The sequence below is a fragment of the Phoenix dactylifera genome, chromosome 12 (assembly GCF_009389715.1).
Source record: "Phoenix dactylifera cultivar Barhee BC4 chromosome 12, palm_55x_up_171113_PBpolish2nd_filt_p, whole genome shotgun sequence".
NCBI lineage: Eukaryota > Viridiplantae > Streptophyta > Magnoliopsida > Arecales > Arecaceae > Phoenix > Phoenix dactylifera.
Genome location: NC_052403.1, coordinates 13,767,121 through 13,794,378, shown reverse-complemented (window position 1 = coordinate 13,794,378; position 27,258 = coordinate 13,767,121). Strand labels below are relative to the sequence as shown.

Genomic DNA, 27,258 nt, shown 5'->3' with positions numbered 1-27,258 from the left:
TCGACTCGGAAACGTCGGGAGTCGACTCGGCATGTATCGGAGTCGACTCGAATTTTTCAGGAGTCGACTCGAGGACTATTCTTTTGAATTTTTCTTTAGAATTTGCTCCTCCAACTTGAATACTTTAAACTTAAAACTTGGGCCAATGAAGTGTGACTTTCTTCCAACTCTTCTTGAGAGCTTTTGAGGCCTTCTTGTGTTTTTCCAACTTGCTATGTTCCTTGCAAAACAAATTATCTTTCTTCTTGCAACACAAACATTAGTATTTCTACTTCAAGGTTTTGTGATCATCAAAATCAATCTTTGGGTCATCAGAGTCCTCGATTAGGATTGGGGCCAAGAAACAGGGGTGTGGTCGGCTGGTTCAAAAGAAGAGAAGGAAAGGCTTTGTTTGTGAGAGAAGAGAGAAAGAAAAAGAAACAAAGCATGGCTCTGTTTCGGGTTGAAAAGAAAGAATAAAAAATTAGGGGAGAGAAGAAAGGGGAGTTTTTCTTATTTTTCTTCCTTGGTTTTTATGTTTTATTTTGCAGAAGGAGGAAGCATTAGGCTTCCAATTTTCATTTTGTTTTTGTAATTGCCCTTTTATGCAATCCATACATTTATCTTTTATGCAATCTATGTTTTAAGTTTTGGTTTAATTTCTGCAATTTATTTTATGCATTTTGGAATTCTTAGTTTTAAGATAACTCTGAAATTTTTCTTTGCTATTCGATCTGTAGTTTTCATTTATATTATGTCTTCAGGAATCGACCTCTACTCTGTATTAGAATTCAATTGCAAGTTTCTTTCTTCCCTTTGTTTATTTTCAAATAAAAAAAACATTCTCTGGTAAACCAGAGAATCATTTAATATCCTCAAAGTAATATTTTTCTTCTATCATTCAAAAATCGATTTTGAATCCAAGTGAACGTTTTGATTTTTATGCAACTCCAACCGCCTCCCTATGGATCGACCTCTTACGACCACTATTCTTCGAGTAGAACAGGTAAGAGTAAAATTAATTTAAACTTTATTTGTCGGTTCTAACAACGATCTGTTTAGCATATTTTTAGGTAAACAAGAATCGGACAATAAGGGTATACATGCAAATATCAATTTAGGGAGGTTATTCATGTAAAATTCGATATTTAGATGGATATTCATGCAAAAAAAAACCAAGAAAAAAATTCTATAAATCAAAATTAAAGCCATATACAAGCTATATATATATATATATATATATATATATATATATATATATATATATATATATAGTTACTATTCACAAGCACACAATCACCTTAGAACTGTGGACTATAAATATAAACAAACATTCAAAAAAACACAAAAGGATATGTTTGGCTAACTAAAAGCTGGTTTCCAATAAAATAGATATTTCACAATGTTTGATACTGAAGTGACTACCGAAATATAATCCAAACAGAAATGAAACTTCTCATTTGTTCAGTGGATCATAACCATTAATCCACTTAACAGCGTGGAAGAGAGTCCAGGATTGCTCAGAGTATCTTTACTTCAACTTTCATCATTTTTGCCAATAAAACATTATTTTAGTACATGTAGACCTTTCCAACACATTAGATAGGGTTTGCTTGGGTAAAGGATTTACTTTACCTTCGTGCTAATAAAATTATTGTTTGATTAAGTCTATTTGCAATCTAAACTTAATGAAAAATATTAAATTTAAAAAAACCAAAACAAGCATTTGGGCAGATTTCGACATATAATGTATGACATACGTAGCTAAAATAGATGTTCAGCTTATAAAAATTTCGTTATGAACGGCAATACTAGTATTAATATGCTTAGCCATTACTACAATTTATTGCTTAATATGCAATAAATATTAATAATATCGATGTTAATATGTCTGATCATTGTTAAATTTTATTACTTAATGTATAATATAAATTTTGCTATTAAAAACTTTTATTTATTATATTATTATATTATTATATTGTATTTAAAAAATACTTAAAAATTATATTTTGTATATCGCACGATGAATCTTAATGATGCTCATATTTATATGGAAGTATATGCTTGGCCTTCATTAAATTTCAGTAGAAATTTAGTTATTAAAATTTTTTATTTATTGCAATTCACCTTCCAAAAAAGTCAAATTCTAATAAAATGTTATCTATTGTACAACTTAATTCAAATTGTCATGCGTCTAGGTTCTCCAACCCATGCCCTCACGTGCGACCCAGCTGACCTACTCAAATTTCCCAAGATGCCCCGATCCCGTCCTCGTACGAGGGGTATTCTCGGGATCCCGCAAACAAAGCCAACCGAGGGCATTTCCGTCCCACAATTCACCCCCCGGTAGATGGGGAGGCCAAACTCCGCGCTACTCCCTCCCGCATCACGCCAACCCCCGCGGGGCGTTTTGGTAATTTACCCCAAAACAGTGGGCCCCGTGAGCACGCAAGCTCTCACGGGAATTCCAGCGGGCCCAATAGGACGCCATGGGTGACCCACTGGCGGTGACCGTACCCGAACTCCTCGCCATCTTGTCCACCCCCGGCCCCAGATTTACCTCTCAACTGCCGTTCTCCGGTATAAAAGATTCGCTCCATTTTCGCCGTCTCTCTCGTCTCGATGTCTTTCAATAAACGCAATAAAAAGACGAAGAAAAACAGAGAGAGTGAAGAAAGAAGAAATCCTCTTCGAGGGCGATCGTCTTCGGATCTCTAAGGTGAGCAAGAGATCTGTTTTAAGTTTCAATCTTTTTTGGATTCGTGTCGATTCTTTGGAGTATATTCTGATCTTTTCCGCAGTTTTTTTCTTTCATATTTGATTTTTTTTGATTTTTTCGAGGATGTTATTGGAATCTTAAACAGCTCGAGTTCCACTGATGCTTTGCTTTGCTTCTCTTCGTTATTATCTTAATTTTCAATCTAGATGGCAAAATATCAGTTTTTTTTGTTTCAAATTATGATCCGATCAATCGTTGTATCGTCATCATGACTTTACCGATTGATCGTATTCTCTTTCTTGTAACAAAGATGGGATCGTTTCATGTCTTGGAAATCGCTTCGTTCTTGTGCTGCTTTTTTGTGTTTTCTTTTTAAATTTTCGTACCGATTTTTGATGAGTTTCGGAAAGGATTGGACGGATTTTATTTCGTCGATGGGTCTCAGAAGAGCGGAAAGAGGGAAAAAAAATCAATTTAATCCCAGTTTTTCTCTATTTTTCCAGTAGTGGCAACTACTATTCCTGGAATTTCCTTGCTTTTTCTAGGACTACTAAATCTCACTGTTTCGAGCTTCCCAAGAAGCCCCCAAATCCCAATGTTAGTTTTCCTGCTCCTAAAATGCTCCGATATTCGTTTTTCCCTCGAGTCATCGGAAGCTTTATTTTACATATTTTCCGCTCTCCTATTCCGTATATGCCCCTGGTCGGCCGCGAAACAGCCGGCAATGCTTCCGTTCCCTAAATGCCCCCGAAAAAGGAAATTTGCGACTTTTGTCTTGCCTTTACTGGATTCCATCGGGTGGACGGCGGACCCAAAGGATTGTGTGTGTTTCTTAGTTCGGTGGTTCATCACTAAGACATTCGCTTAGAGCATATTTAATTGCAAGGAAATATATGTAAAGGAAAAAAAAAATAAGTTTTAAATTTTTAAAGAGGGCTTGGGTCATGTCCTCATGATCATCTTAAGAGGGGTGTAACTCTTTCATTCGTTCAGGTGGTTTTATCTAAAACCTAAGCACGTCTTTTAAAGTTACCTGGCCGTACGAATATCGAATTATTACTTGGAGCTTTCTTTAATTAAAGGTTGTTCACGAGATCCAGCTGGCACGTATGCACATCAAGGCCTCCATTGGATCACTATGGTGTCTCCCCAGTCCCACCCAAGATAATAAGTTCCCTGATGGGAATCGGCCTCTATGAACGAAAGGCTGGGATTGGCTCTGAAATAATGTGCATAATCGGATTAACTGGTTCCTGTGGTGCATGTGAATAACGTGCTCTGGGGCTTACCGGATCAGACGGCTCTAATTGGTTTAAATCATCTAGCGTAGCCCATCAATTGAGGTGCACTACATGAAAGGTAGAACTGTACCTTTTTTTTGTTTTATAAATATAACGGTGAGAGTTTCTAAGCCCGGTAATGTACTATGCCAGCACCTCATTTGCTGAAACCCATTTTCCGAGCCTGGAATGCAAAAAAATTAGGACAACCCTGCCTCTTTTTTGGTTGTGGGAAGAGGAGGGAAAGTATGATCAACGAAAAAAAAGAAAAATGTCTCATGTTTGGTTGGAGTTTTCAAAGGAGAGAAAAGAAAAAATAACTTTTGTATAGAAATAAAATTTTTTATATTTCGTGGAAAAGAAAAATTCATGTGGAACATGAAAAAGTTCAATTTCTATCAGCTGAAAATTAGGATATAATTTTTTTCAAAAATACGCTTAAGCTTTTAGATAGAATGGAATAAAATCTTTTTCTATATTAAGAGTATAACAGATATTTTATATAACTTTTTCAAAAAAATAGATACTCAACCAAACATAAGCTATTTTAGAATACGCTACTTTTCCATGGTCGACCAAATATATAAATATTATTTTTTCAGGCATCATATTACCAAGCATTAGCTTCCCGAAAGAAATATTTAAGTATGAACCAAATGAGTCCTAAATAGCAAGAAGGGGTACCAGCCGAACTAAAGCACTGTAGTAAGCTTGCACTGCATGTTAGCTATTTAGAGTTAGTATGTGACCTTTTGTCACACAACGCATTCATGTATGGGATGTGTGAAGCTGGACAGGTCATTTTTCTTTTGCTAGAAAACTGAAATCTAGTCATATTATTGCTATATATATTACATGAAAATTTTTAAGCATGGGTGAATTTTGGACGCATAAATTGGTTGGTGGGGCATTTATGCTTTTTGCATTCTACAGGAGCTAAAATGGAAGGAGAGATGCATGAAAGCTCTGCAGAAGTCAAACTTAAGTTGCCTCACAAGGTTAATGTAAAGGTAATTGATAGGGGGCAGAATGGATTGTCCTGCCAAATTTGAACCACAACAGTAATCATTTCTTTCTTTATTAAAACATCTAATAATAATGTTACTGAACTACAACGAATTCCAAGGCATCATGGAAAGTTACAACAAATCTTATACTTGATTGAGCTATACTGTTTAGTCCAGAGTTTTAGGTCTGAAACCATTTTACCATAATCACAAGGTTCCTACTAAAACTTCTTGGTTTGGATTTTGGTTTTAGCCTGAAATAATTGTATTGGGTTTCCCATTTCATGTCCGCTTATGAAATTTCTATACTGTTCTGTTTTGAAAAAAAAGAGTGCATTTGTTTGCACATAATCTGTAATCTGCACAAGTATATAATGTTTGTGGGATATGATCATGGACGAACATCTCTAACAAAGCCTTAGATTTGAACAAAATGCGCACAGTATCTTTCTTTATTTCTTTTTCGGGGCAAGCTTACGCAGGTATTTTATCATGTGCAATAACTCTTGTTGAGTGTGCCTAGCTTAATAAATAGAACTGTATGGTCTGTTTGCCCCCAATATTATAAGATATTCTCGATTGGATGGGTGATACTGCATACACTCCATTTTCTTAGTTACATGCTTTCGTGGGACTGGATTTGCACGAGGACTGGAATAATGAGTAGACAAAATGATCTGATGGCTCAATGTTGTCCTCCTTGAATTGCAAACTCTTTGTATTATGCTCATTATTGACACTGTTATGGAAATGGTATATGCTTCTTCGCTTTAAGATGGTTTATCAAAAGAATGATCTGATGCTTAGTCTCAGATTTCCTCAAGTCCATATTTTCGTAATAAAATGATGGTTCCTTAATGAAAACATGCTAGATAGGCATTGGCATCTAAGACAGCCTGTTATTTGCTCTAGATCAATTATAATTTCAATTCTTTTCTGGATTTATCATCATTTGGCCCTTTAATCGTCTAGGGGCTATATTCCTCCCTACCTTGCAAGCTGAATGCTTTACAATGGTTGCACTTAAATCTAAAAAAAGAACAATTTTATGAATGAAGAAGGTTTAGTTATTTGTGTAAACAATAAGAATGCTGAAAAATCTGGCTTACAAAAATCTGCAGGAAAGAAGGGTTTGCAAACTGATGCATATATGGAAAGTAACAAAGACCTGCAGTATAGCAAATATGCTGAATCTAAACCTTAAAAATTTGGGTTCAAGGTAGGGTTATAAGGAGTGCTAACTGGATTGCGGCATGATTGTGGAAAATTTAGAATAACTTCAAATGGCCGTATGGTTTGATGTAAATTTGGAAATAGGTTTGGGGATCATTTAGGTGAGAGGGTGAAAGCAGACAATGGGTTTTCCAATATGGTTGTTTTCTCTACAGTAAAAGCAAAAGGGTGTTCTTTCCTTTCAAAAAGAGTTAAGTCAGCATTTTCTTTTTCTCTTGATAAGAAACTTGGTCTATCTTTACTTGGAGCCTAATCTGGACTGCAATTTGCATAATCTTCATCCATGTCATGCTGTTGTTTGCTTTTCTTGCACATCATGTCTTGCTTACCTTCAGCAGATTATGTTGGATCTTGGGGATTCAGTCCAGAATAATTGGTGCCAGATCAAAGTGCAGTCCATTAGTAATTGTGGCAGGGACATTGTGGTGGAAGATAGGAAGTGGTTCTGGTGACAAAAGAAACTTTTGTCTTGGTGCAAAGAGCAAGATCCACTGCTGAAGCAATGGTTGAATGGGGCGTCGCATTCACAAGGCATGGTTAACTACTTGAAGATGACAATTTGGTAGTGATTTAGCTAATCGTGATTAGAACCATCTTCCATTTTCCAGATGATGCAATGTGCAATGTGATCATTGATGATTCAACTTCTAATTAAAAACTGAAATAGTTGTTTTCTTGCAACGTACTCCAATGAAATAGTTGCTTATTGCAGGTGAGCTGCAAATCTGTTCAAGCTAGCAGATAACTGAAACATTTTCATCTTAATTGATATTAGTCATTTAAGCATGTACATGAAGGTATAGGATGGTAATTGTTACCATCTCTTGGCATGTCACACTTTGTTGTGAAGTGTTCGGTTCCTAAACTTCCTTATAAGAATGGTGACCACAAATAAATTTCATTCTGTTCTATCCTCTAATGTAATGATGTAGAAGCTATCTCTGAGTAGAAAGGGTAAAGGACTAACTAAATTGGAAGTTAAAGGTATGCTTGAGCACTTCATGTTTTCAAGAAGAGAACAACTAAAGAATGATGTAGCAAGTGAAACAATGATAAAAGACAAATGAGAACTGGTTGGATCAAGTTGGCTGGAGTGCAGATAGCTTAATTTAAACAATAGTCGGTTTTGTGTTCTCTGAGCTTCTTTCTAGATTATTTACTTTGGGTGTTCTTATCACACTTGCCTGGATAAGGAGCATCCCAAGTTTCAAGTTGGAAGTGCTCTAGCAGAAAATGATGCCAGATACAAGATACTGAAATATGAAATACTTGAAAAATAGGCTACCTGTTTTCCCTAGTTGGGCTTGGATTGCAATGTTTCCGCAGCATAATTTCTAAGATGATGATAAATGGGTGTGATTTAAAATGGATTGAATAATCGTTCTCATTTTGATGGATAGAGAAGGATATTCCGACGTTGTCTTGCCAAAATGCTAATCAAATCATCCAAATTTCTTTTCTATTAGTTAAATAGAAGTTGAATGTATTTTCAAAATATTGATTCATTTGATCAGAAAAGGAAATGATGTCGTTTAGGTTATGAGGGAGCAATGATTATGAAGGATAGCATGAAAGGACAGACATCTGTATTGACAGAGGCATTGATGTTGAATAAGAGGTGATACACACTCTAGAGCTAAAAAGGAGACTGAGCATAACTAGGTTCTTTGAATAATTAGATTTCAATTGTTTTGTACACATAATGACAAGTGTAGGCCTTGAAGTCCGCAAGGGTCAAAGGATGGTAATGACAAGGCGCGAAGGCTTGGAAATCTATACTAGCTGATATGGAAAATGCTTTAGTATTTGATTAGGAAAAATCTTTAATCTTCTTTTACTAAGATGAATCATATGAAGGTGGTCCTGAAGGTCATTACAATCAACAATGGGATTTGAATGTAGGTCTCTATTTCATTCATATTACAAACATCTATTCTATCACCAATGTTCCTGAAGAAATTAGTAGCAATTAAAAAGCACCACTTTTACTTGCTTTTGTACCAAATGAAATGTCCCTAATGCTGCTAAAAAATTGATAAGTGGAAAAATTATGAACTTGATAAAAAATTTTACAAAGTAGGAATCCCACTACTTTGATCAAGTAAGAGTTTCAAATGGCCCTCTTAAGGTGTCCAACATTCCTTTATCTTTCCATCTCTTTTTCTTCAAACATCTAATAATGTTCTTGATTTCTATGATTTTCTGCAATGCCAAATAAACAAGCCTTTATTCATTTTTTGGGCTCACTTTGGCATTAAATATGAACTTTGGACCTGGATAAAGGCACATATCATTTAAGTTGCCAATAAGCTTCACTTGAATGTGGCACAGTCTTAAACAAGCAAAAAATTTCAAATCTTGTGTTGTTGCTGTTGTTTTAGTTGGGCCATATGCTAAATTTTGGATTTATTTGCATCTACTTGTACATCCTCTGGCAATTCTCATGCCACTAAGATTGTATCACATGAGATCCCCTTCATTGAGAAGTATACTATCCCATTTAAATAATATCTCCTTGTTAATGCCTAATGTATAGTTCATGAATTTCAATGTTATCTAACTGTTCATGGTAAATGAACACATTGATTTCCTTGTTCCCCTGTTTTTGTGACATGGCCATTTTTTGTCTAGGTTTGATCTTTTCTGATATTAGATTTGGCCCTAGCTTGGACCTAACTTTGATCCCAAAAATTATTTTTGTTGGTATGTGCTATTTCTAGCTCGACTCTAGCATAAGTGCAGCTTTCATTTATCTTTGTATGAATTCCAAGTTGATGACATAATTCCTGGTCCTACCTCTCTCTCTCTCTCTCTCTCTCTCTCTCTCTCTCTCTCTCTCTCTCTCTCTCTCTCTCTCTCTTTCAGAATAAATACATGATCATTCTGTGATCCATTCAATGTGAAAGATAGCCATATTATGAAATTATTCGCAATTTCAAAGATCCATAATTATATGTCCTTCCTCTTCTCATATTCAAGATTCTAGTTCTCAAGCAGTTTCTGCTTGATTAAGAAGTCGTTCATTTATTTTGCTCGAATCATTACATTTTCTGTCAGAAGGTTTTTCTAAAAAGTTTCTTCTACAAAATTCTGTTGGACCATAGGCCATTTGAGGGAAGATTTATGATTGAATTTAAATTCTGTACCTAGAAAGTCATGCAATTTGCAATCAGTCATTCCTGTTTAGATGGTGATGAGCCATGGATTACTAGCACTAGAGGTAATGATGTTGGGTTTGCCTTGGCAACAAGGAAATATCTAATCCTTTCTCACTCTTATTTGAAGAACCAAAGGTAATGTTCATGTGATAGGTCATATCCTATCTCTCATCTTAGAACTGAAACTATTTTTATTCTGGTCACCCTCCTTCACTGTGTGTTCTTTGACTGCAACATTTCAAGACCTGAAGTTGGAAGACACTGAGAACCTCATGAGCGATCACCTGGATAAATTCTTAGGAACTTTGGTGAAGTAGTAGAGAATTCAACAAGTTATTAATAAGATGAATGAGGATGCATATGAGGACCTTGTGATGGATATTAAGTGAAACAAAGAGACAGAAGAGCCTTATTTCCCGCACTAGGCTTGAATTGATTCAGCCCAACTTTCAGGATTGTCTAAAACTAATAGAGCCAACTATCTTAGCTGCAAGGTTGGATCCAGGATTCTATTCAAACTCTTCTTGAAGCATGTAAGAGGACCAATCATTGTTACATCAAGACAATGCATTTGGCACATAAGGACTATTTGTGGAATGTTAGAGGAGATAGTTTATTTACCAATTAGACATTGTAGAAGCTGTTTCTCATTTTTATTTTAAGAATCTTGTTGAGAAAACCATAAAATGGACTTGAGATGTTCATTCTGTGTCATTGTTCTAGAAAGGTCATGGCAGACGCCATGGCAGTTTTAGACCCAAACCCGACATGGTAGCCAGCATGGTGGGTCCAAGGCGAGCTTCATAGGCTTCTAGTGTTGAGCCAATTTCCAAGTGGATTTTCTTTTTTCTTTTTTATGGATAATGGTATAACAAAGCACCATCTTCTTCTTCCTCACTTCTAACCAATTGTATTTTTATTTATTTGTAAATATTTATCTATATATGGTCTCATCTAAAGCCATAATATATTCTATTTTTGCAAGCATATGAGCATTTTGTTCATATTGGTTCGGTATCTAGTTTTCATGTTCATGATTCATTGTTTGGGACTTTTTAGGGAGATGGCTATGTTTACAAAAAAAAAATGCCATTTAAAAATTAGAATATCTTGATTGATAAGTGAAACCTGTTCTTTACAGCATTATGTCTTCTTTACTTTGAACAAGTTCAGAATTATTCTTAGTCTTTTCTTAAAAAAAAAATCTTAGTCGAAGTTGGCTGACTGTGCTGGATTTCTGCCCTATGAATTTTTCATTTTGCCCCCAATTATTCAAGTTATGAAAATGTAGGAGATGAGCGCCTCAAACCACAGCACCTAGGGCATCCCCTATACTGCAAGAGGCATTGGACCTTTGATTTAACGGTGAAGGAGGACAAGAGCCAAGCGAAATTTGGCACTTCTTCAACAATGGCTGCGTGCCCTAGAATTCCTAGGGATGGTGGCGTGAGAGGGAGAGAGAAAAGAGATTAGGGTTTCAAGAAGAAAGAGTTTCCAATGATTTCATTTCTCACATACACAAATTACAAGAGAGTGTATATACATGGTCAAACATGACCCAAACCCAAAAACTCCCCTAGGCTAAACCATATGAGAAAGCACTCAACCCAAGCCCATGTACACACATGACTTATATGCTCTGTCTTCCTTGAGCCTAAACCTAGCCCAATAATGTTTAGCCACCTTAAGACTTAAAATACCTGAGTCTTAAGCAAGTAGGAGATCAATTCCCGTCCCTACTTAAAACTCCTGCAGACCTAGAGTCGATTCTGGCGCAACTCGAGTCGACTTCCACTCTCTGAGTATCACCGGCCCCGACCTGGGGTTGACTCCCGCAATCCACGAGTCGACTCCTCACAGGCACGAGTCGACTCCCACTTAGCTCGAGTCGACTCTCTCAGGCTTTCCAGAGAGTTGCTTCTCTGCTCGATTTTCTGGAGTCGACTCCAGCTCTGGATGAGTCGACCCTAGCTCTTCAGGGGTCGACCCTAGATCAGCATGAGTCGACTCCTTTGCTGTTTTCACTGCAGTTTCTTGCATTTTTTTGCTTTGGATGCGCCACACTTGTGCCAACAGAAAATTCTCCCAGTAAGACAAATTGCGAAATAATAAATCTTTTTTAGCATTCGTACACCATGAACACATCCAGTTTGGCAAATGCTTTTAGGACTCAACATGTAACATGATCACAGAACCCTTGGAAGAGTAAAATGAAAAAGATGCATTGATCGGGTCATTAATGAATATGACTAGGAATATATTTTGGCTTGTGAAGAAAATGTAGGGCATCACTATGTATTGACTGGATTTCTCTCCAGAATGTCAACAGTAGGGCATTGATAGCTCCAGATAGTAAAGTAAAGTTTCTGATCTTGTCACCATGTTCTGCTGAATCAAAAAATGCTGATCCTTTTTTTTTGTAGATATTTACTGGAAATTACTATTCAGGCTGGAATTAATGATTATCAAACTCATGAAGGATGTATTAGGGCCACACATGATATTTGCTTACTTTGTTATGAAGGGGCGTACATACATGCAGATACTTTGAAAGTTATTAAAATGCGTAATTTTCATTAAAACGTTGAATCAAAACTTATACAAAGATATGGGATCTTTGACTGGAAACTTCTCTCTAACAATCATGATCTTTGTCATTGTAAGCATCAGTAGCTTCAGTTTGAGTTATTACAGGGACAAATATTGGTGTTCTCGCATAATTTAGATCTGATTGTGGACCAGTGTAAGTCCTCTCTTTGTTTCGTTCACTCTTTTTTCTCTTTTGAAGGAAGCGGTTGTTTAAAACACCTTCAATAGTTACTTGCAGTATCTCAATGAATGAAAGCTTATCAGCATTGGTGAAAACTGTGTAGTTGTACATCTTGGAAATGGGCAATGAATTTACATACATGTGCAATATCACATGAACGATTCATGCCTGTATTATCTCTTGCATAGTTTCCAAATGTAATGCCCACATAAGTCTAAGGCCAAATACAAGAAACCTTTATATTGTCAAGCAACATTAAACTGTGTTAACAGTATTTAATTTGAACGTGAATACAACTGTACAAAATCATATAAAATAAACATTGTTATAATGTTCTTTGTCATTTCCAACAAAGATCTCATACAGGTAGTTGAAGGTGAAAGAGAAAGTCTAATCAATGGTGATCCACTCCAACAAATAAGACGAGAAAACAAAGAAGAAGAAGAAGAGACTGCATCTGATGGGGAATTCATAAAAGTAGAGAAGGAACTAATAGATGTAAAAGAAAGCTCCCACCTGCTTAAACCAATAGCAGAAGTAGAAGAAACCCTGCGTGGTGCTAATCTGGATTTGCAAGCAATGGAAGAGAAAATAAGAGCACTTGAGCTCCAGCTTGAAACTGTAACTAAAGAACTACAGCGCTCGGAATCTGAAAAATCCTTGCTAAAATCTGAGGTTGACCTCACAAATGGGAAATTAGAGAAAATGGACCAGCATTGTGAGGAACTTGAACTCGACCGGAAGAGGATGAAAGAACAAATTTTGGAAGCTGAACAGAAGCATAATCTGCAGCTTGAGTCACTCCAAGAAGCATTGAGATTGCTAGATATGAAGCAAAAGGAGCTGGATGATGTGAAGGAAGCATTTGATGGATTGTCTGCTGAGCTGGAGAGCTCGAGAAAGAAGATGGAGGAGCTTGAAGCAGAGTTGGTGTTGTCAGCAGGTGAGGTGCATAAATTTGAGGAACTTAGCAATGAGAGAAGTACACATGCAGAATTAGAATCAAAGAGAGCCTTAGAGTTCGAGAAGATGCTGGAACTAGCAAAACTGAATGCGAAGGAGATGGAAGACCAGATGGGTAATTTGCAAGAAGAGCTGAAGGGACTCCGCTATAAGATTGCAGAGAATCAGCAAGTTGAAGAAGCGCTTACAAGTACTGCATTGGAGCTTTCAGTGGTTCAGGAAAGTTTGGAGCTTTCAAAATCACAAGTGACAGATTTGGAGCAGAAGTTTGTTTCTAGGGATGCTGTTATTCATGAACTGACACAAGAAATAAACCTCCATAAGGCTTCTGAACACCAGATGAGGGAGAATGTGCTCGAATTAGAAAGTCTGCTCTCTGCCACCAAAGAAGATCTCCAAGCAAAGCTTGTGGACTTGGAGGAAGTGGAGTTCAAACTTCGAGGGCAGATGAAGGAAAAGGAAATGGTTGAATCTAGCTTAAAAGACCAAAATATGCAGATATTAGCTTTGCAAGAGGAATTGGTTATGTTGACAGGTCAAAGGGATACTCTTCAAATTGCTGTGGCTGACCTAAACACAAAATTGTCAATGACGGAGGAAACTTGCGGCCAGTTAGAGGCCAAGTTGAATCTTGCCGACCAGAATTTCACTAGAACAGACTCACTTCTCTCACAGGCATTGTCATGTAAAGGGGAGCTCGAACAAATGCTGAAATCTCTCAAAGGGCTCCATCAAGAGTCCAGCATAGCTGCTGAGACTGCAACACGAAGAAGCTGTGAGCTTGAAGATCTAATACAGGCATCAAATGCAACTGAAGAGGGCCTGAAAGCACAACTGAGGGAAACTGAAATGAGATTGGCATCTACTGAGAAGCGGAAAATTGAGCTTGAGCAACATCTAAATCTTGCAGAAGTGAAAAACATCGATGCAGAAAGAGAAATTAAAGAACTCAGTGAGAAAATGATAGAGCTCGTCACTTTGCTAAAAAAATCTGAGGAGGAAAGTGCACTGTCAAGATGCCATTTCCAGGCATATGAAGATAGGATCAGTCAAATGGAATCATCTTTGAGCAACTCTTCTTCGAGAAACTCACATCTTGAACAGGAGCTGAAGGATCTTGCCAAAAAATGTGCAGAACATGAGGATAAGGCTACTGCTGCATACCAGCGCAATCTCGAACTGGAAGATTTGGTTGATGTATCTCATTCCAAAGCAGAGGATGGTGCAAAGAAAGTGGGTGAATTAGAGCTATTGTTGGAAGCTGCTAACTACCGAACACAGGAACTAGAACAACTGCTGAGCACCACAGAGGCAAAACGTAGGGATGCTGAAGTGGAATCAAAGCAGTACAGTAGCAAGGTTTCTGAGATTTCTGCAGAACTGGAAGCATTCCAGACAAAATCAGCAAGTCTTGAAGCTTTGCTGCAAGCTGCAAATGAAAAGGAGAGAGAGTTGACAGAAATGTTGAACATCGTTACTGCAGAGAGGATGAATCTGGAAGACTTGGCAAACATTTCTGGTAAAAAGCTCTTAGAAGCTGAAAATTTGATTGTGGTCTTGCAAAGTGAGTTGAAATATATAGAAGAGAATCTTAAAAGTGTCGAGAAAGAGCTTGAGGCTTCAGGTGTTAGAGAGAAAGATATACTGGAGAAGCTTAGATCTGCTGAAGAAAAGTTAGAGCATCGACATAAAGAAGTAGAGCAAACTATTGCAAGAAATTTGGAGTTAGAATCATTACATGAGTCTTTGGTCAAAGACTCAGACTTAAAACTTCAAGAAGCAGCTGTAAGCTTTATGCAAAAGGAATCAGAAGCTAAACAGTTGAATGAAAAGTTAAAGTCTCATGAAGAGCAGGTGGCATTTTATCAAGCTCAGGCTACTGAGGCAGCTGAAAACGTGGCATCGTTAGAAGCGGAATTGGAGACAAATGCCATAAAGTTGGTTACTCTTGAGATTACCATTCAGGAGCTCAAGCAGAAGGCCTCAGAAGCAGATCTGAAAGCTGAACAGTCAATTTCTGATAATGAATTGTTATCTGGGATGAACTCAAAGCTCAGGGAGGACCTGGAAGCTCATCAGTGCAAAGTTAATGAACTTCATGAGTTGTTGAATTTGAGACATGCAGAGAAGGAGGCAACTGCTGAACAACTGGCTTCTCATGTGAAAACCATAGCAAAATTAACTGATGAACATTCAAGAGGCTTGGAATTCCAATCAGCAACTGAATCCCGTATAAAAGAAACCGAAGTCCAACTACATGATGCAATTGAGAAGTTCACACACAGAGATTCTGAAGCCAGAAACTTGAATGAAAAACTGCTTGCACTTGAAGCTCAGCTAAAAACTTTTGAAGAACAGGCCAGAGAAACAGCTGTTGTTGCAGAAAATCAGAAGGTTGAGCTGGAGGAGACTCTGTTGAAGTTACAGAACGTGGAAGGACTTGCTGAGGAAATGCAAAGAAAGGTTGATCATTTCAGATCTGAGAATGAAGGTCTAGAAAGTACAAATCTGAGTCTGTCTCAGAAGCTGGCAACATATGAGACAAAAATGAATGAGCTGCAAACAGCATTGAACATAGCCATTGCAGAGAAAGTGGATACATCTTTACAGCTTCATTCTTCAAGGAAAACATTAGAGGATCTGATGCAACAATTTGATTCTGAGAAAGAGAAACTCCAATCCCAGGTGAGCAATTATATACATCCATAATTTTCATGTTGTGTCTTTTTGGAGGCAAACATGTGGATATTGAAATTGAAGCGTGGTATATTATCCTAAGAACATGCTGTACCATATAAAGTGTTCGTACAAAAGCAACAGGACAGGACAAATGTATTAATGTAACATGTGCTATTGCAGATAACCTCTGTTATGGAAGAAAACAACATGCTCAATGAAATGTATCAAAATGCTAAGAAAGAACTTGAAGCAATTATAGTCCAACTGGAGGAACAATTGAATGCGCAGAAAGATAGGGAAGTCTCTCTCAATGCCGATGTGGAAAATCTCAAGGCAGAATTAGCTGAGAAATTTCTGATTCAATCAAAGATTTCACAACTTGAGCAACAACTTTTATTAGCCGAGAATAAATACATGGAAAAGGTATTCTTTTTATTTTAAAACTAGTTCTTGTTTCAAAAAGAGTAGCTTTGACCAGTTACTGAGACAGTGTGGTTTTACGAGTCCTTGTCTTTTCAGATTGAAAGCATGCGATTGGCAGCTGCTGAGAAAGAAGCAGTGCTAACTTCTAAATTGAACAAGCATGAAAGCACACTCCATGAGAGAGATGCCTTATATGAACAGCTGAATGCAATCCAAAAGGAACTAGATCTTGCTTGCAAAACCAAAACAGAGCAGGTTCCTCTTTCATTACACCATCAAACTGATTTCCTGGTTGTCTTAGTTATCTGTCAAATGTGAGCAACTATTCATTAGATAGCAAGTCATTTTTGATGTTGATTTTAGTTGAAAGTTGATTATCTGTATAAAAAAAAAAAATTGGTGAGGAGGTACTGTGTCGGCTCTGGTTGCCTATGTAGTGAATTCAACAGTTAGTTAGGGATCTTTTGGGATTTTAGATATAGATACTAGCAGGATATAAAAGGCAGCCCAGTCATGAGCCTCCTACCACTACGAGGTCTAGGGAGGGTCAGATGTAGACAACCTTACCCCTACATAGGAAGAGGCAACCTTACCCCTATATAGGAAGAGGCTGTTTTCGTGTTTTGAACCCATGATACCTAGGTCGCAATGGAGCAATTTCACCGTTGCATCAAGGCTGACCCTCATAAATACTAAATACAGTAGGATATATGTTGATTAAATTCAAGTAAGCTTTTGCTCAAAAATTGAATAAGATTTTGATAGATAAGTCTTACATGATTAAATCTTTTAAATAGGTAAACAGAAATTAAGAACTTTTTCTGCAGGCCAGGACCTATTTTAATAGACTAGGTTCATCGTCAGATTTTAATGGATAGTGTCTAGCCTCATATAGGAAGTACGTTCTTTATTCCCCCTCACATAGCAAATAGACAGGAAGTAAGTTCTTTATTCCTCCTCACATAGCAACTAGTTAGTGATTTAATGTTAAAAAGCAGAGTTTGCACCAGGTGGGGAAAAAATTTTAAGACTTGAGAAGGAAATTATCATCAAATGCTTGCAGTAAATTAAAAATAAAATTAAGACAAATTCTATTGGTATGTTATTATCATCAAGCTCTGGGCAGGATTATTCTAAAACTTCTATAGCATTGGAGGTTAAAGTGGGGTATTGAAGATATTAAGGTTAGAGATAAACCCAGGGTATGCCGTACCAGCCCATACCGGCCGGTACGGGCCGATACAAACTGGTCCGGGCAGGGACCGGTACCGGATCAGCATGGGATCCGGTACCGAAAGCTTTTCATTGAGAAACCAGGAGGTATGATTGCCGTACCAGTACGAAACTGGTATGGACCGATACGGGACTGGTACGTACTAGTCCGGGTTGCCACCGGTACGCTGACCGGTACTGGTACGGTGGATCTTGGATAAACCATTGGTTTGTCTTAGGGAGGAAATCCCGAGCAACAAACCTAGGACCAAGGCAAAGAGTTACGTGACATTTTTGGGATGATGAGGATGAAAGAGTACAAGAGATGTAAATGATGTTTTTCAGGTTGAGATTTATAGGGCTAGACATAGAAAAGCAATACTGAGATCCTAAAAGCTTTTTAGAGAACATGGTTGATAAGAAATTGGAGTTGAGAGTCCAATAGGAGATTTAATCAAGTGTTGAAGCATATCTTTACAATCTAACCATAACAACAAACATATTCTAAGAGGTACGGCACCATTTTTTTGGCATTTTAGAATCAGATCAAGTCTCCAATATGTTTTTGGTTAGACTGTTTTTACTCTAAAGAAAAAGGCAATTCTAACATGCAAAGGATGTATGTGAGTGTAGATAGTTAAAGATAATAGAGTAACATTCCTTCTGATATTACTGGAGCCAAAACCTATTGAAGCAAATATATTCTAGGCTGTATGGTGGACACTACAAGGGACTTATTTTTGAGGAAGCTTCAAAGTTTCTAGGATAAGATGATTAAGTCATGGAAACTCATTAAGATGATATCTAGAGGAAGACTAGAGGGACTAGAGGAATTCCAACTTAGAAGAAGGGCTTTAAATGTCTAGGGAAGGGTTGCAAAGTGGAGACCTAGGCAAAGCAAGATGGAGATGGTGATTAGGATCTGGAACAAAACCTGTGATGATTATGGATTAATACTAGATAGAAACCAATAAGAAAAATTTATAGGAAATATGGAACTAGGATTGTGGGTTATGATCACTATTTTTTGAGTCAAAGCATTAACTGCAACCTAATGATGTGACAATATTTTTATTATTTTCTTCATTTTCTTTGTGTTTTTTGAATTCTTTCGAAGTCTATCAACCATCAGCTTACAAGGAAACCTCAAGTGCGTTTATTTTTGACAGAAAGAATTGGATTCGATGAAGGAGCTGGAAAGGGAAGCTTTGATGAAGAAATCGCTTGATGAGATGGAGGCTAAAAATCAGCATGCCACATTACTGGAAAAGCAAGTTGAAGAGCTTAAGCAGAAGCTGCAAATAGCTGAAACACAATACAAGGAAAAGGTTAGTTTTTTTCCCTCTCTTAACGAGATTGATTAACTAGTTGTCTATAGAGCATTATGTGCAGAGGAATTTATGAAATTAGATGTGTCTTATCATCTTTGAAAAGAAGGTTTGTATAAAAAATAGGATTTATAATTTCATATGTCTACACTTAATAATATACCAGATTTCACGAGTCAATTAATCTTTACAGAAGCCCTCAAGCCATGAAGTCCAACAAATCTCTTGGAATCTCCAAGCTAAGATATCATTTTCACATTATAACTTGTTTACTGCTTTTGATTTTAATTTTAGATGTCAAAAATAAACTTGTTTTTTTTTATAAAAAAAAAATATTGGCAGCAAGCTTCCTTGGACCTTTGATCCGTAAGACATAAAACTTGATTAAGGATGGGAACTCATCTTATTTTGGAGTCTCAAGTAAAACAAAAACTCCATCTTATGGTAAAGTCCCAACATAAATAAAATTTTATGCATGTTGTTTTCTTGAGACCCTAGAAGAGGTTAAATCTTTTGACCTCTTATGGGAAGGTATAATTTTGCAAGAAAAAAGGAGTTGCTTCTGTCATTCATCATGAGGAGAAACTAAAGATGTTATAATTAGTCATAAGTACTCAGGTTACCACACTTTTTCTCTATCTTCTCATATGTATCTCCTTATTTGTTCAACTTTCTTTTTTCATGCATAGCACTTCTTTTTTATGGTTTCAAGGGCTAAGAATGCCCTATCCACAATGAGTTAATTTAATCCTTTCTTCCACCCTAACCTGATCTATAGTTTTGATCTTTTGAGTCCTTGAAGTTGCTTTCCTTGTATATTTAGCTTTGTGTTGTCACCTGTATCTCCCATGAGGAGTCCTTTCTACTAAGGTAACCAATATAGGAAGAATTGTAGTATTGCAATCCTTATCATCAGGACCTTTGCAAGTTCAAACAGTGAACAGTAATGTTTGCATGTGTATAAAAATTCTCCTTTCACCTCAAATGCCTCTGAGATCTGATATTTGTAATACTATAGTATTTATGTCAATTTTCTTTCTAAAATTCATGGTCTTATTAAGAAAATTTTTTTGCAGAAATAGTGAGAGGAAGAGATTATATTTCTGCTTTGTTTAATGGGTATATTTTCAACTTCTAATTAGGGTTCGCCGTACCGATACCGGACTCTGTACCGGTGCCATGTTATTATAGTGTCGATATGGTACGGTGCGCCACTGATATGGTACGGTACATTTGGTACCATCCAATACGGTACGGTACAGCATACCATGCTTCTAATACAGTAGGGCAAGATTTGCTAAATTGGTATCGGAACCCATACCGATTGGCGCCCGGTATGGTTCGATACCAGTTCGGTGCCGAATGGAATCAGTAGGGCATGCCGATTCACAGACCAGCATGCCCTATTTTTTTTTGTAGTTCTCAAAAAAATTTATGGTAATCACTCTTTTCAAACTTTTTCTATGAATTTAAGTCTAATTTGATTTTTTTTGATTTTTTTTGATATTTCTATGATCCTGGTTTAACCATATGATGCATCTTATTACTTTAAAATGATGCAAATCATAAAATGAACAGCATACATGCTGATATCGAAAATCGAGTTGAGTGGCGATGGCTCTCATAGATATCTAGATCATAAGCATAGTCAGAAAGCACATCAATCCACCATTCTAACCAAGCGGCATTGTAACCTTGTACATTCATCCCATAAGAAACGTGCGTCAGGTTATAAGCACTTTTGGATCTCTCACTGAAGCTCTGGCTCCGAGAGATGTTCTCTGGCTGATTATACGGCTGTAGAGGGGTCCATTCGAATATGCCGACAGCAAAATTCGATCCGTGAGATGCTCTGGGCTGTGTAGGGTAATAGCCACTGGAGGATGCCTCAGACGCACTATATCCATATCTATATTTGTATGAGTCATAAGCTGTCTGTGGCTGCGGATAATAGGATCTAGTATACGACTTGGAACCTAATACGTCTACAGATTTTACTCCACATGCAAGGTCATCTGTAGCTACATTGTGTCTTTTTGAATGACCTCGAGGAGCCCATCTCTTATATGCAATCTTATCCTCGCGAGCTTTACCAAATCGTGCATCGTGATCCCTATCATGTGTAACAAGCATAAACTGAGATTCACCGATATATTGAATACAACCCTGTGGTTGTCTCATAAACTGTAATTTTCTGTTCTCCACTCTCTTTATGGCCAACAAATTCATGACCATCAGAACTGCCATTATTGTTGCTTTAGGACTCCTCGATACTCTCCATTGGGGTTGCATGTGCCTTTTGTTTTTTTTTTTGTGTGTGTATTGGGCAGCTGCCTTCTTATCCTTCGTGCCTCTCTCCGTCTGGCTATGTCGCCCTCTTGACCGAGTTACTGGATAGCATAGTGGCATCGTCTAAGCATCTCTCAATCATATCTTTGAGAAGATATCTCAGACAAGGAGTTATGTGGTGATTGGCTCTCCTGTGGCTGTGGCTGTGGCTGATCAGTCGTAGAAATGCGTGGAATATTGCGCTCAGCCCATTGTCCTGCATCGACCCTAGCCTTGCTGGCTACGAAGTTGGCCGGTCGTGGAGGCGATCATGGCTCGTCAAATTTCGGCTCTTGTTGTTGGCCCACAAATCGTCCAATCATAGGATCATTCTCATCATCAACGAAAGTACCATGCATCGGATCTGTATACTTGAGCTCCACTTTCTTCTGAATGCACTTTAGCCTCAACTTCATATTGTAATGGACATATACAAGGTCATTGAGGCACTTCTATGTCAAACAATTCCTCTGCTTGCTGTGGATGAGGGCGAAGGTAGACTAGTTGCACTCATAACCACTCGAGAAGACTATCTGAGAGAGGATTCGGATAGCTATCCGTATAAAATTTTTTGTGGACAACTCAAAATGGATTCACCATTCAATTGCAAAAATATTGAAGAAAAATATATATATAATAGTACCATATTAGTAACCATCTAAACTTGAATGAATGGATATCAAATTTTTATATAGAGTAGCTTGTATGTCCCTAAATACGTTTATGATTTTACATTTTTTTTATTTTTTTATTTTTAAAAATTGTTCTTTTTTAATTCAAAATATATATTTATTTTTTAAAAATTATATAAAATATAAAAAATAAAAATTTTTATATCAGCATGTACATCGTCCATAGATCTACAATATATAAAAAAATCAAGCCGAAATTTAAAAATTTGACATGATCTCTTATTTTGCAATATTTGAGCTATTTTTTGAAGCCCTCCTCCAAAAAAAAAAAAGAAGGAGATAGGAGAGAGGAGAGAGGAAGCACACCTTATTTAGCCTTGGCTCTTTTTTCTAATAGCCTAAATTGGTGTTGTTTGTAAATTCTTTTGGACAGGGCTTCGCTCTGGCATTGTGGCAACTCATCATTGGGAAGGCCTTCTCGAGCCTCCCCAATGCCGCTGTGGCAATAATGTCACAATGCCGCTGTGGCAACCGGTACCAGTTCGCACTGAGTTGGCATCGAACCGATCAGTTCTGGCAGGTTCAGGGCGGTTCTGCCCGAAAAGGATCGGTTTCGGCTGGTCCCATTGCGGCTCCAGCCTCAGTGCTGCCTAAACCGAGCGGTTCGACAGACCTTATAGGGTACAGTCTCCAATTCAAAAACATAAGCAAATGGAGTGATAGAAACTAGTTTAATCTAACTTTAAAGAATATGTATCCCCCCCCCCCCCAAAAAAAAAAAAAAAACACACACACACACACACAAGTATATCTTCAGAAAATTAGTTAAATCAATCTTAAACATCTTTAATGAATATCTTGGATATTTATTGTATTAAGAAGTAGACTTGGCTAAGGTCGACCAGATTTAGGACTTGATTCAGTTTACCTCCCAGCCTTCAGATTCTCACTGTTTGCAAGGTGAGAAAGACTAAAACAGACTGTTAGCTCTTCTCCTGTTCTGCTCAGACTGAAGAAGAAAAGGAGAAAAAAAAATAAAACCAATGGATGCTTGGAAAGCCAAGAGGACAGTGTTGTGCTCCTACGGTACCGTGCGTGCTGAGAATTGCAAGGTGAGTCCCATCACTGTGCTAGTTGTTGAAGTTTCAATTAATGAGGTTTTAGTAAGGAAGGCAATTGATAGTACAAGTAAATCCTGAAGTCAAGCAAATCCAAGAGTAATGAGGGTTTGCAATATCAAGAGAAGATGAAAGAGAGGCTGGGATGTGGATATTGGTGTGGCTTCTTGGCGTGTACTGTTAGAGTAGAACAAAAGGAAAACCTAGCCCTTCCTCTCATTCAGAGAATCAAACTGTCTGCAAAACTGTGGACAGCACTGGCTTTAGATAAAGTCAGGAGATTTCCCCAGCTTTCCATAAACTGAGAATTTAATGTTTGTTTGGTGAGTCCAAGGGGTTGGTGTGTATCGTTAGAGTGGAATACAAGGGTTTTCTCTACACCCCCAAAACCCCCCACCAAAAAAAAACTTGGCCATTCATCTCATTCAGAGAATCAAACAGTTTGCAACACTGTGGACACAACCGGCTTCAGATAAAGAAAGTCAGGAGCTTTCCCAGCTTTTCATAAACTGGAAGTTTAGTGTTTTTTTGGTGATTCTCAGGGGTTTGATGGTTTGACCTTACCTAAGATGTATGTTGTGTTTTATCTCTCTGCATGGATGATTTTTGCATCTCTTAATGCATATTCAGTTAGGCAATGCCTAACTTTTCCTCAAAAAAAGGGTCATCAGGGTTTGACCAGCTTTTAATCCTTTTCATTTCTTTCCTTTTTGTTTTCTTTTTCTTTTTTACATATATCTCCATATTTTGAAATTAGTTCAGTAAGACACCCATTTGGAACATGCAGGTTATAGAAGAAGGCAAGAAACTTGCCCTAGTCAATGCAGAGCTTGATGATTTGAAACATAAACTGAGTCAAACAGTTGAGATGGAAAAGAAGATCGCAGAACTTGGGAACAAGTTAGCAACTGCCAAATCTAGGGAGGAGGCGAGTGTAACTCACTAATCTGATTAACAACATTTCCCTTTCATTTTGATCAGTGTGCTCCTCAAAGTAATGAGGTGACAGAGGAATAAAATGTGATTCTTTTTCCTTAGCATTCTCCGTTTCTATTTATCTGCAGGTTAAGGATGGAATCGTAGAAGCTAAACCGAAGGATGGAGTAGAGGTGATATCCAGAGATATTGGACTGAGTACTTCAACACCATCAAAAAGGAGCAAGAGAAGAAGCAAAGAGGTGCATCAGACTGCACAGACAACTTCCACAATATCAACCATGAATGCTGCTCCAGAGTCTTCAGGGTTAATGGCCTTCAAGTCCATCTTAGGAGTAGCTCTGGTGTCCATAATCATTGGCATTATTCTGGGGAAGAGGTTTTAGCATGGTTTGTGAGTTTTTTGCCTTTATCTTTTATGTAAATCCAGTGATTTTTTTTCCTTGCTGAAAGTGCGAAAAAAAGGGGAAGTTATAATCGTAGCCTAGCTGTTGAAGCTCGGATGCGAATTTGATTTTCAGTCCTTTGTGGGCAGCTTTGACAGTTTTATTGAAAGTTGAGGTTGGAGACTCTCTGCTGGCTTCAGTGAAAGCCCAGAACTTTAAGCTCGGGTTAGGAATTTGTTTTATTCATTCCTACCCTATTCTATGCAGTAGGGGGGACTGCATGCAACTGGCTTTGCTGCATTTTGAGTTTATATTCCTGTTTCCTTGTTAATCTGAGCAACTGTTCTTGAGAAATGATTTCATGCTATAGTTGATATTTCGCTGAATATTGTACAGATTGAGCATTCTTCATTTTAGACTTTTTGTCTTTCCTTTACTAGATTTAGAAACAATAATGGATTAAAAATGCCTGGCAGGGGGAATGGTGAAAGAATGAGTGAAAATTACTTTCCTATGCTCTTTGGTGAGAGCTTTATGATCTGATGGTTTTTGTTGTGCAATTAGATAGTTTGTTACACTAGAGTGATGTTTTGTGGGCATAACCTTCATCACATTTTGCCCAAATATTTTTCTCAGGCACTTTCAGCACCTTACTTTAGGCCAATTTGTTACTCGAAGTTTTTAACCACAATTTCTGAGCTTCTTCTGAATAGCTTATATAGGTGTAGTAAGCTAAATTTGTGCAAGATTTGCCATCAGATATCTCTTGGTTTAGTAGGGTTGTTCAAGGAATAGTGAGCAGAGAACAGGAGGAGCATCAAATGGCTGAGCTGTTCATGAACAGTTTGGGCTCGTCTTGGCAATAGGATGTTTGAGCTTCGTTGGCTTAGATACAACACAAACATTTGTTAAATCTTAGCACATAAACAAGCAGAGCACCTTCAAGCATCAAAAAAGGTCAATAAAATAAACAAATGATGGTTTTTGTCATGACAGCTGAATAAGTTATGCTAACTTTGTACCACAATGATACATCGAAGGATAAAGAGCAAGCAGCTTGTTTCGGTAACAAATAATTCTAAATGGTATGAATCTAAGGTGAAATATAAATACTCTATAATTGCTGATTGTTCGTATTAATGCAAGTCCTGGATAAATAATTGGGTATCTTTATAAAAGTTAACTTAACGGCTAATGTTGGAGCAAAACATAATTGAGATATATGCCATAAATTCATACAAATATAGAATTAGAGGAAGCAGATACTCTTAAAAAAATTAATTTTTTGCTGTTACTGGGTCAAAAATAATGGAAAACACAAGTTGAGATCAAGAAAAAAGTGCTCCTCCTCTCCTCTCGGACAGGTTTTGGAGTTAGTAGAGGATCTTCTACACCATATGAGGGACTCCATGAGGAGATCGAGCTCTGTCGAGGAGGAGATCAGAAGGGCATACCTAGCTTATCATATTTGGTTGGACAGAAACGCCCGTGTCTTTGAGGGCAGCAGATAAGCACCGAGGTCGGTGGTGGACAAGGCCTTTCGTCATGCTGCGGAGATCACTACAGCTATTGCTTCAAGATCCTCTGGGATGGCCAGAGACATCTGGGATACCCATTTCGTTGTCACAGCGCTCAGGTTTGCCCTATTTTCATGGGTATCCCCACCCTTTAGTCATCTCAAAGTTAATTTCGATAGCAGTATGTCAGCGGATGGAGTGTATGGAAGAGTGGGATTCGTGATCAAAGACCATCATGGCTAAGGCTGCAAATGGGTCGGGTCGACCCGAGACCCGACCCGACCTGACCCGTGTAGACCCGACCCGATCCGAATTTTAGGACCCGCGGGTCCGGGTCGGGTCCTAAAATTGGACCCGAATCATTTTCTGGGTCGGGTCTGGGTTTACCGAAGGGACCCGACCCGACCCGAATGGACCCGAAGAGAGAGAGAGAGAGAGAGAGAGAGAGAGAGAGAGGGGGGGAAGCAAAAGAGATTTTTTTTTTTTTTTTTTGTGTGTGTGTGTTTGTGGGTTGGGGGGGAGTAGGATTCAAGCGTGGAAGGATAGCAAATTAGCAACAAGCATAAAATCCAAAGGAACCTCGGCCCGTTAGGATTCTATCTCCATCTATTACACTGTTGATACCTCTGGTGTCTCGGTAGCTGGCTTTTTTTTTTACCTTCTGTTTTCTGGTTTTTGTTTCTTTTAACTTTTGCAGAGAGGAAGTGAGGGAACACTGAACTGAACTGAATATGGGTCGCGCCAGTTTTCTGCAATGGAAGTGGATTTTGGAAGAAGGTCTGGGATTTTTTTTGTCCTCGTGAGAGGGGAGCTGGAAGACACCAAGTTCCGTCCAATCAGTCATATAGATAAAAAATAGTGTGATATGAAATTTGGCTTGTAGACCGACTTAGTTATAAGTCATGGGTCATCTGTTCTGACCGGAGGTCAATTGCAAGTCATGGGTCACCCAGCATCTCATAATTATGACATGACCAAATTAGATTTGCCCAATTTTTTTTTCTAAAACACAAAAAATGGACCCGATCGGACCCGAACCCGACCCGACTTGGACCCGAACCCGATCCGGACCCGACTCGGACCCGAACCCGATCCGGACCCGACTCGGACCCGACCCAACCCGACCCGATCCGACCCATTTGCACCCCTAATCATGGCATGCTGGTAGTGGCGGGGGGTCAGAACACCTTTGGCCTGACTGTCATTGAGGTAGTCTGGGTCCAAAATTAGGACCCGAACAAAAAATCGGGTCGGATCGGGGTCACTTAGGACCCGACCCGATCCGACCCATTTGCACCCCTAATCATGGCATGCTGGTAGTGGCGGGGGGTCAGAACACCTTTGGCCTGACTGTCATTGAGGTAGAGCTTCGGGCAGCATAGGAGGGCATCTCCTATGTGATTAGAGTGCTCAGGCAGGCCGGTGCACCTTAAGGGAGATTTCTCTACGGTGGTTGATTAGATACGAGGAGTGGACTGTTACGAGGATAGCCACCTATTAATTGGTGAGACTCGCAGACTGGTCAGGGAGATAGAGTCTTTCCAGGCAACACACATTTTTTGGAAGGTAAACAGAGCTGCAGATTGGGTT

General features: G+C 38.2%; 1 protein-coding gene across 4 annotated transcripts; it reads left to right on the top strand.

The window, feature by feature from the left end:
* Nucleotides 1–2,540: 2,540 nt before the first annotated feature.
* On the top strand, nt 2,541–24,562 carry LOC103697551 (myosin-9-like). Of its 4 annotated transcripts, none has more exons than XM_008779432.4 (8): nt 2,541–2,698; nt 4,912–4,988; nt 12,513–15,794; nt 15,969–16,211; nt 16,308–16,466; nt 18,593–18,751; nt 23,617–23,763; nt 23,894–24,562. In XM_008779432.4, exons 2-8 carry the CDS (start codon nt 4,920–4,922, stop codon nt 24,149–24,151), a joined length of 4,317 nt encoding a protein of 1,438 aa, XP_008777654.2. In that variant the 5' UTR covers nt 2,541–2,698; nt 4,912–4,919; the 3' UTR covers nt 24,152–24,562. The 4 variants fall into 4 exon arrangements, with proteins under 4 accessions (XP_008777654.2, XP_008777655.2, XP_008777657.2 ...); XM_008779433.3 differs by having other exon boundaries at nt 2,542–2,698; nt 23,617–23,757; XM_008779435.4 differs by lacking the exon at nt 4,912–4,988 and having other exon boundaries at nt 2,542–2,698; nt 12,502–15,794.
* The last annotated feature ends 2,696 nt before the right edge of the window (nt 24,563–27,258 follow it).

Bases quoted from the DNA above. Each gene is read 5' to 3' on its own strand.
- LOC103697551 (XM_008779432.4), top strand. From the start codon at position 4,920: ATGGAAGGAGAGATGCATGAAAGCTCTGCAGAAGTCAAACTTAAGTTG. The intron at 16,467-18,592 runs GTTCCTCTTTCA...TATTTTTGACAG, and splicing joins GCAAAACCAAAACAGAGCAG to AAAGAATTGGATTCGATGAA. The intron at 23,764-23,893 runs GTAACTCACTAA...ATTTATCTGCAG, and splicing joins AATCTAGGGAGGAGGCGAGT to GTTAAGGATGGAATCGTAGA.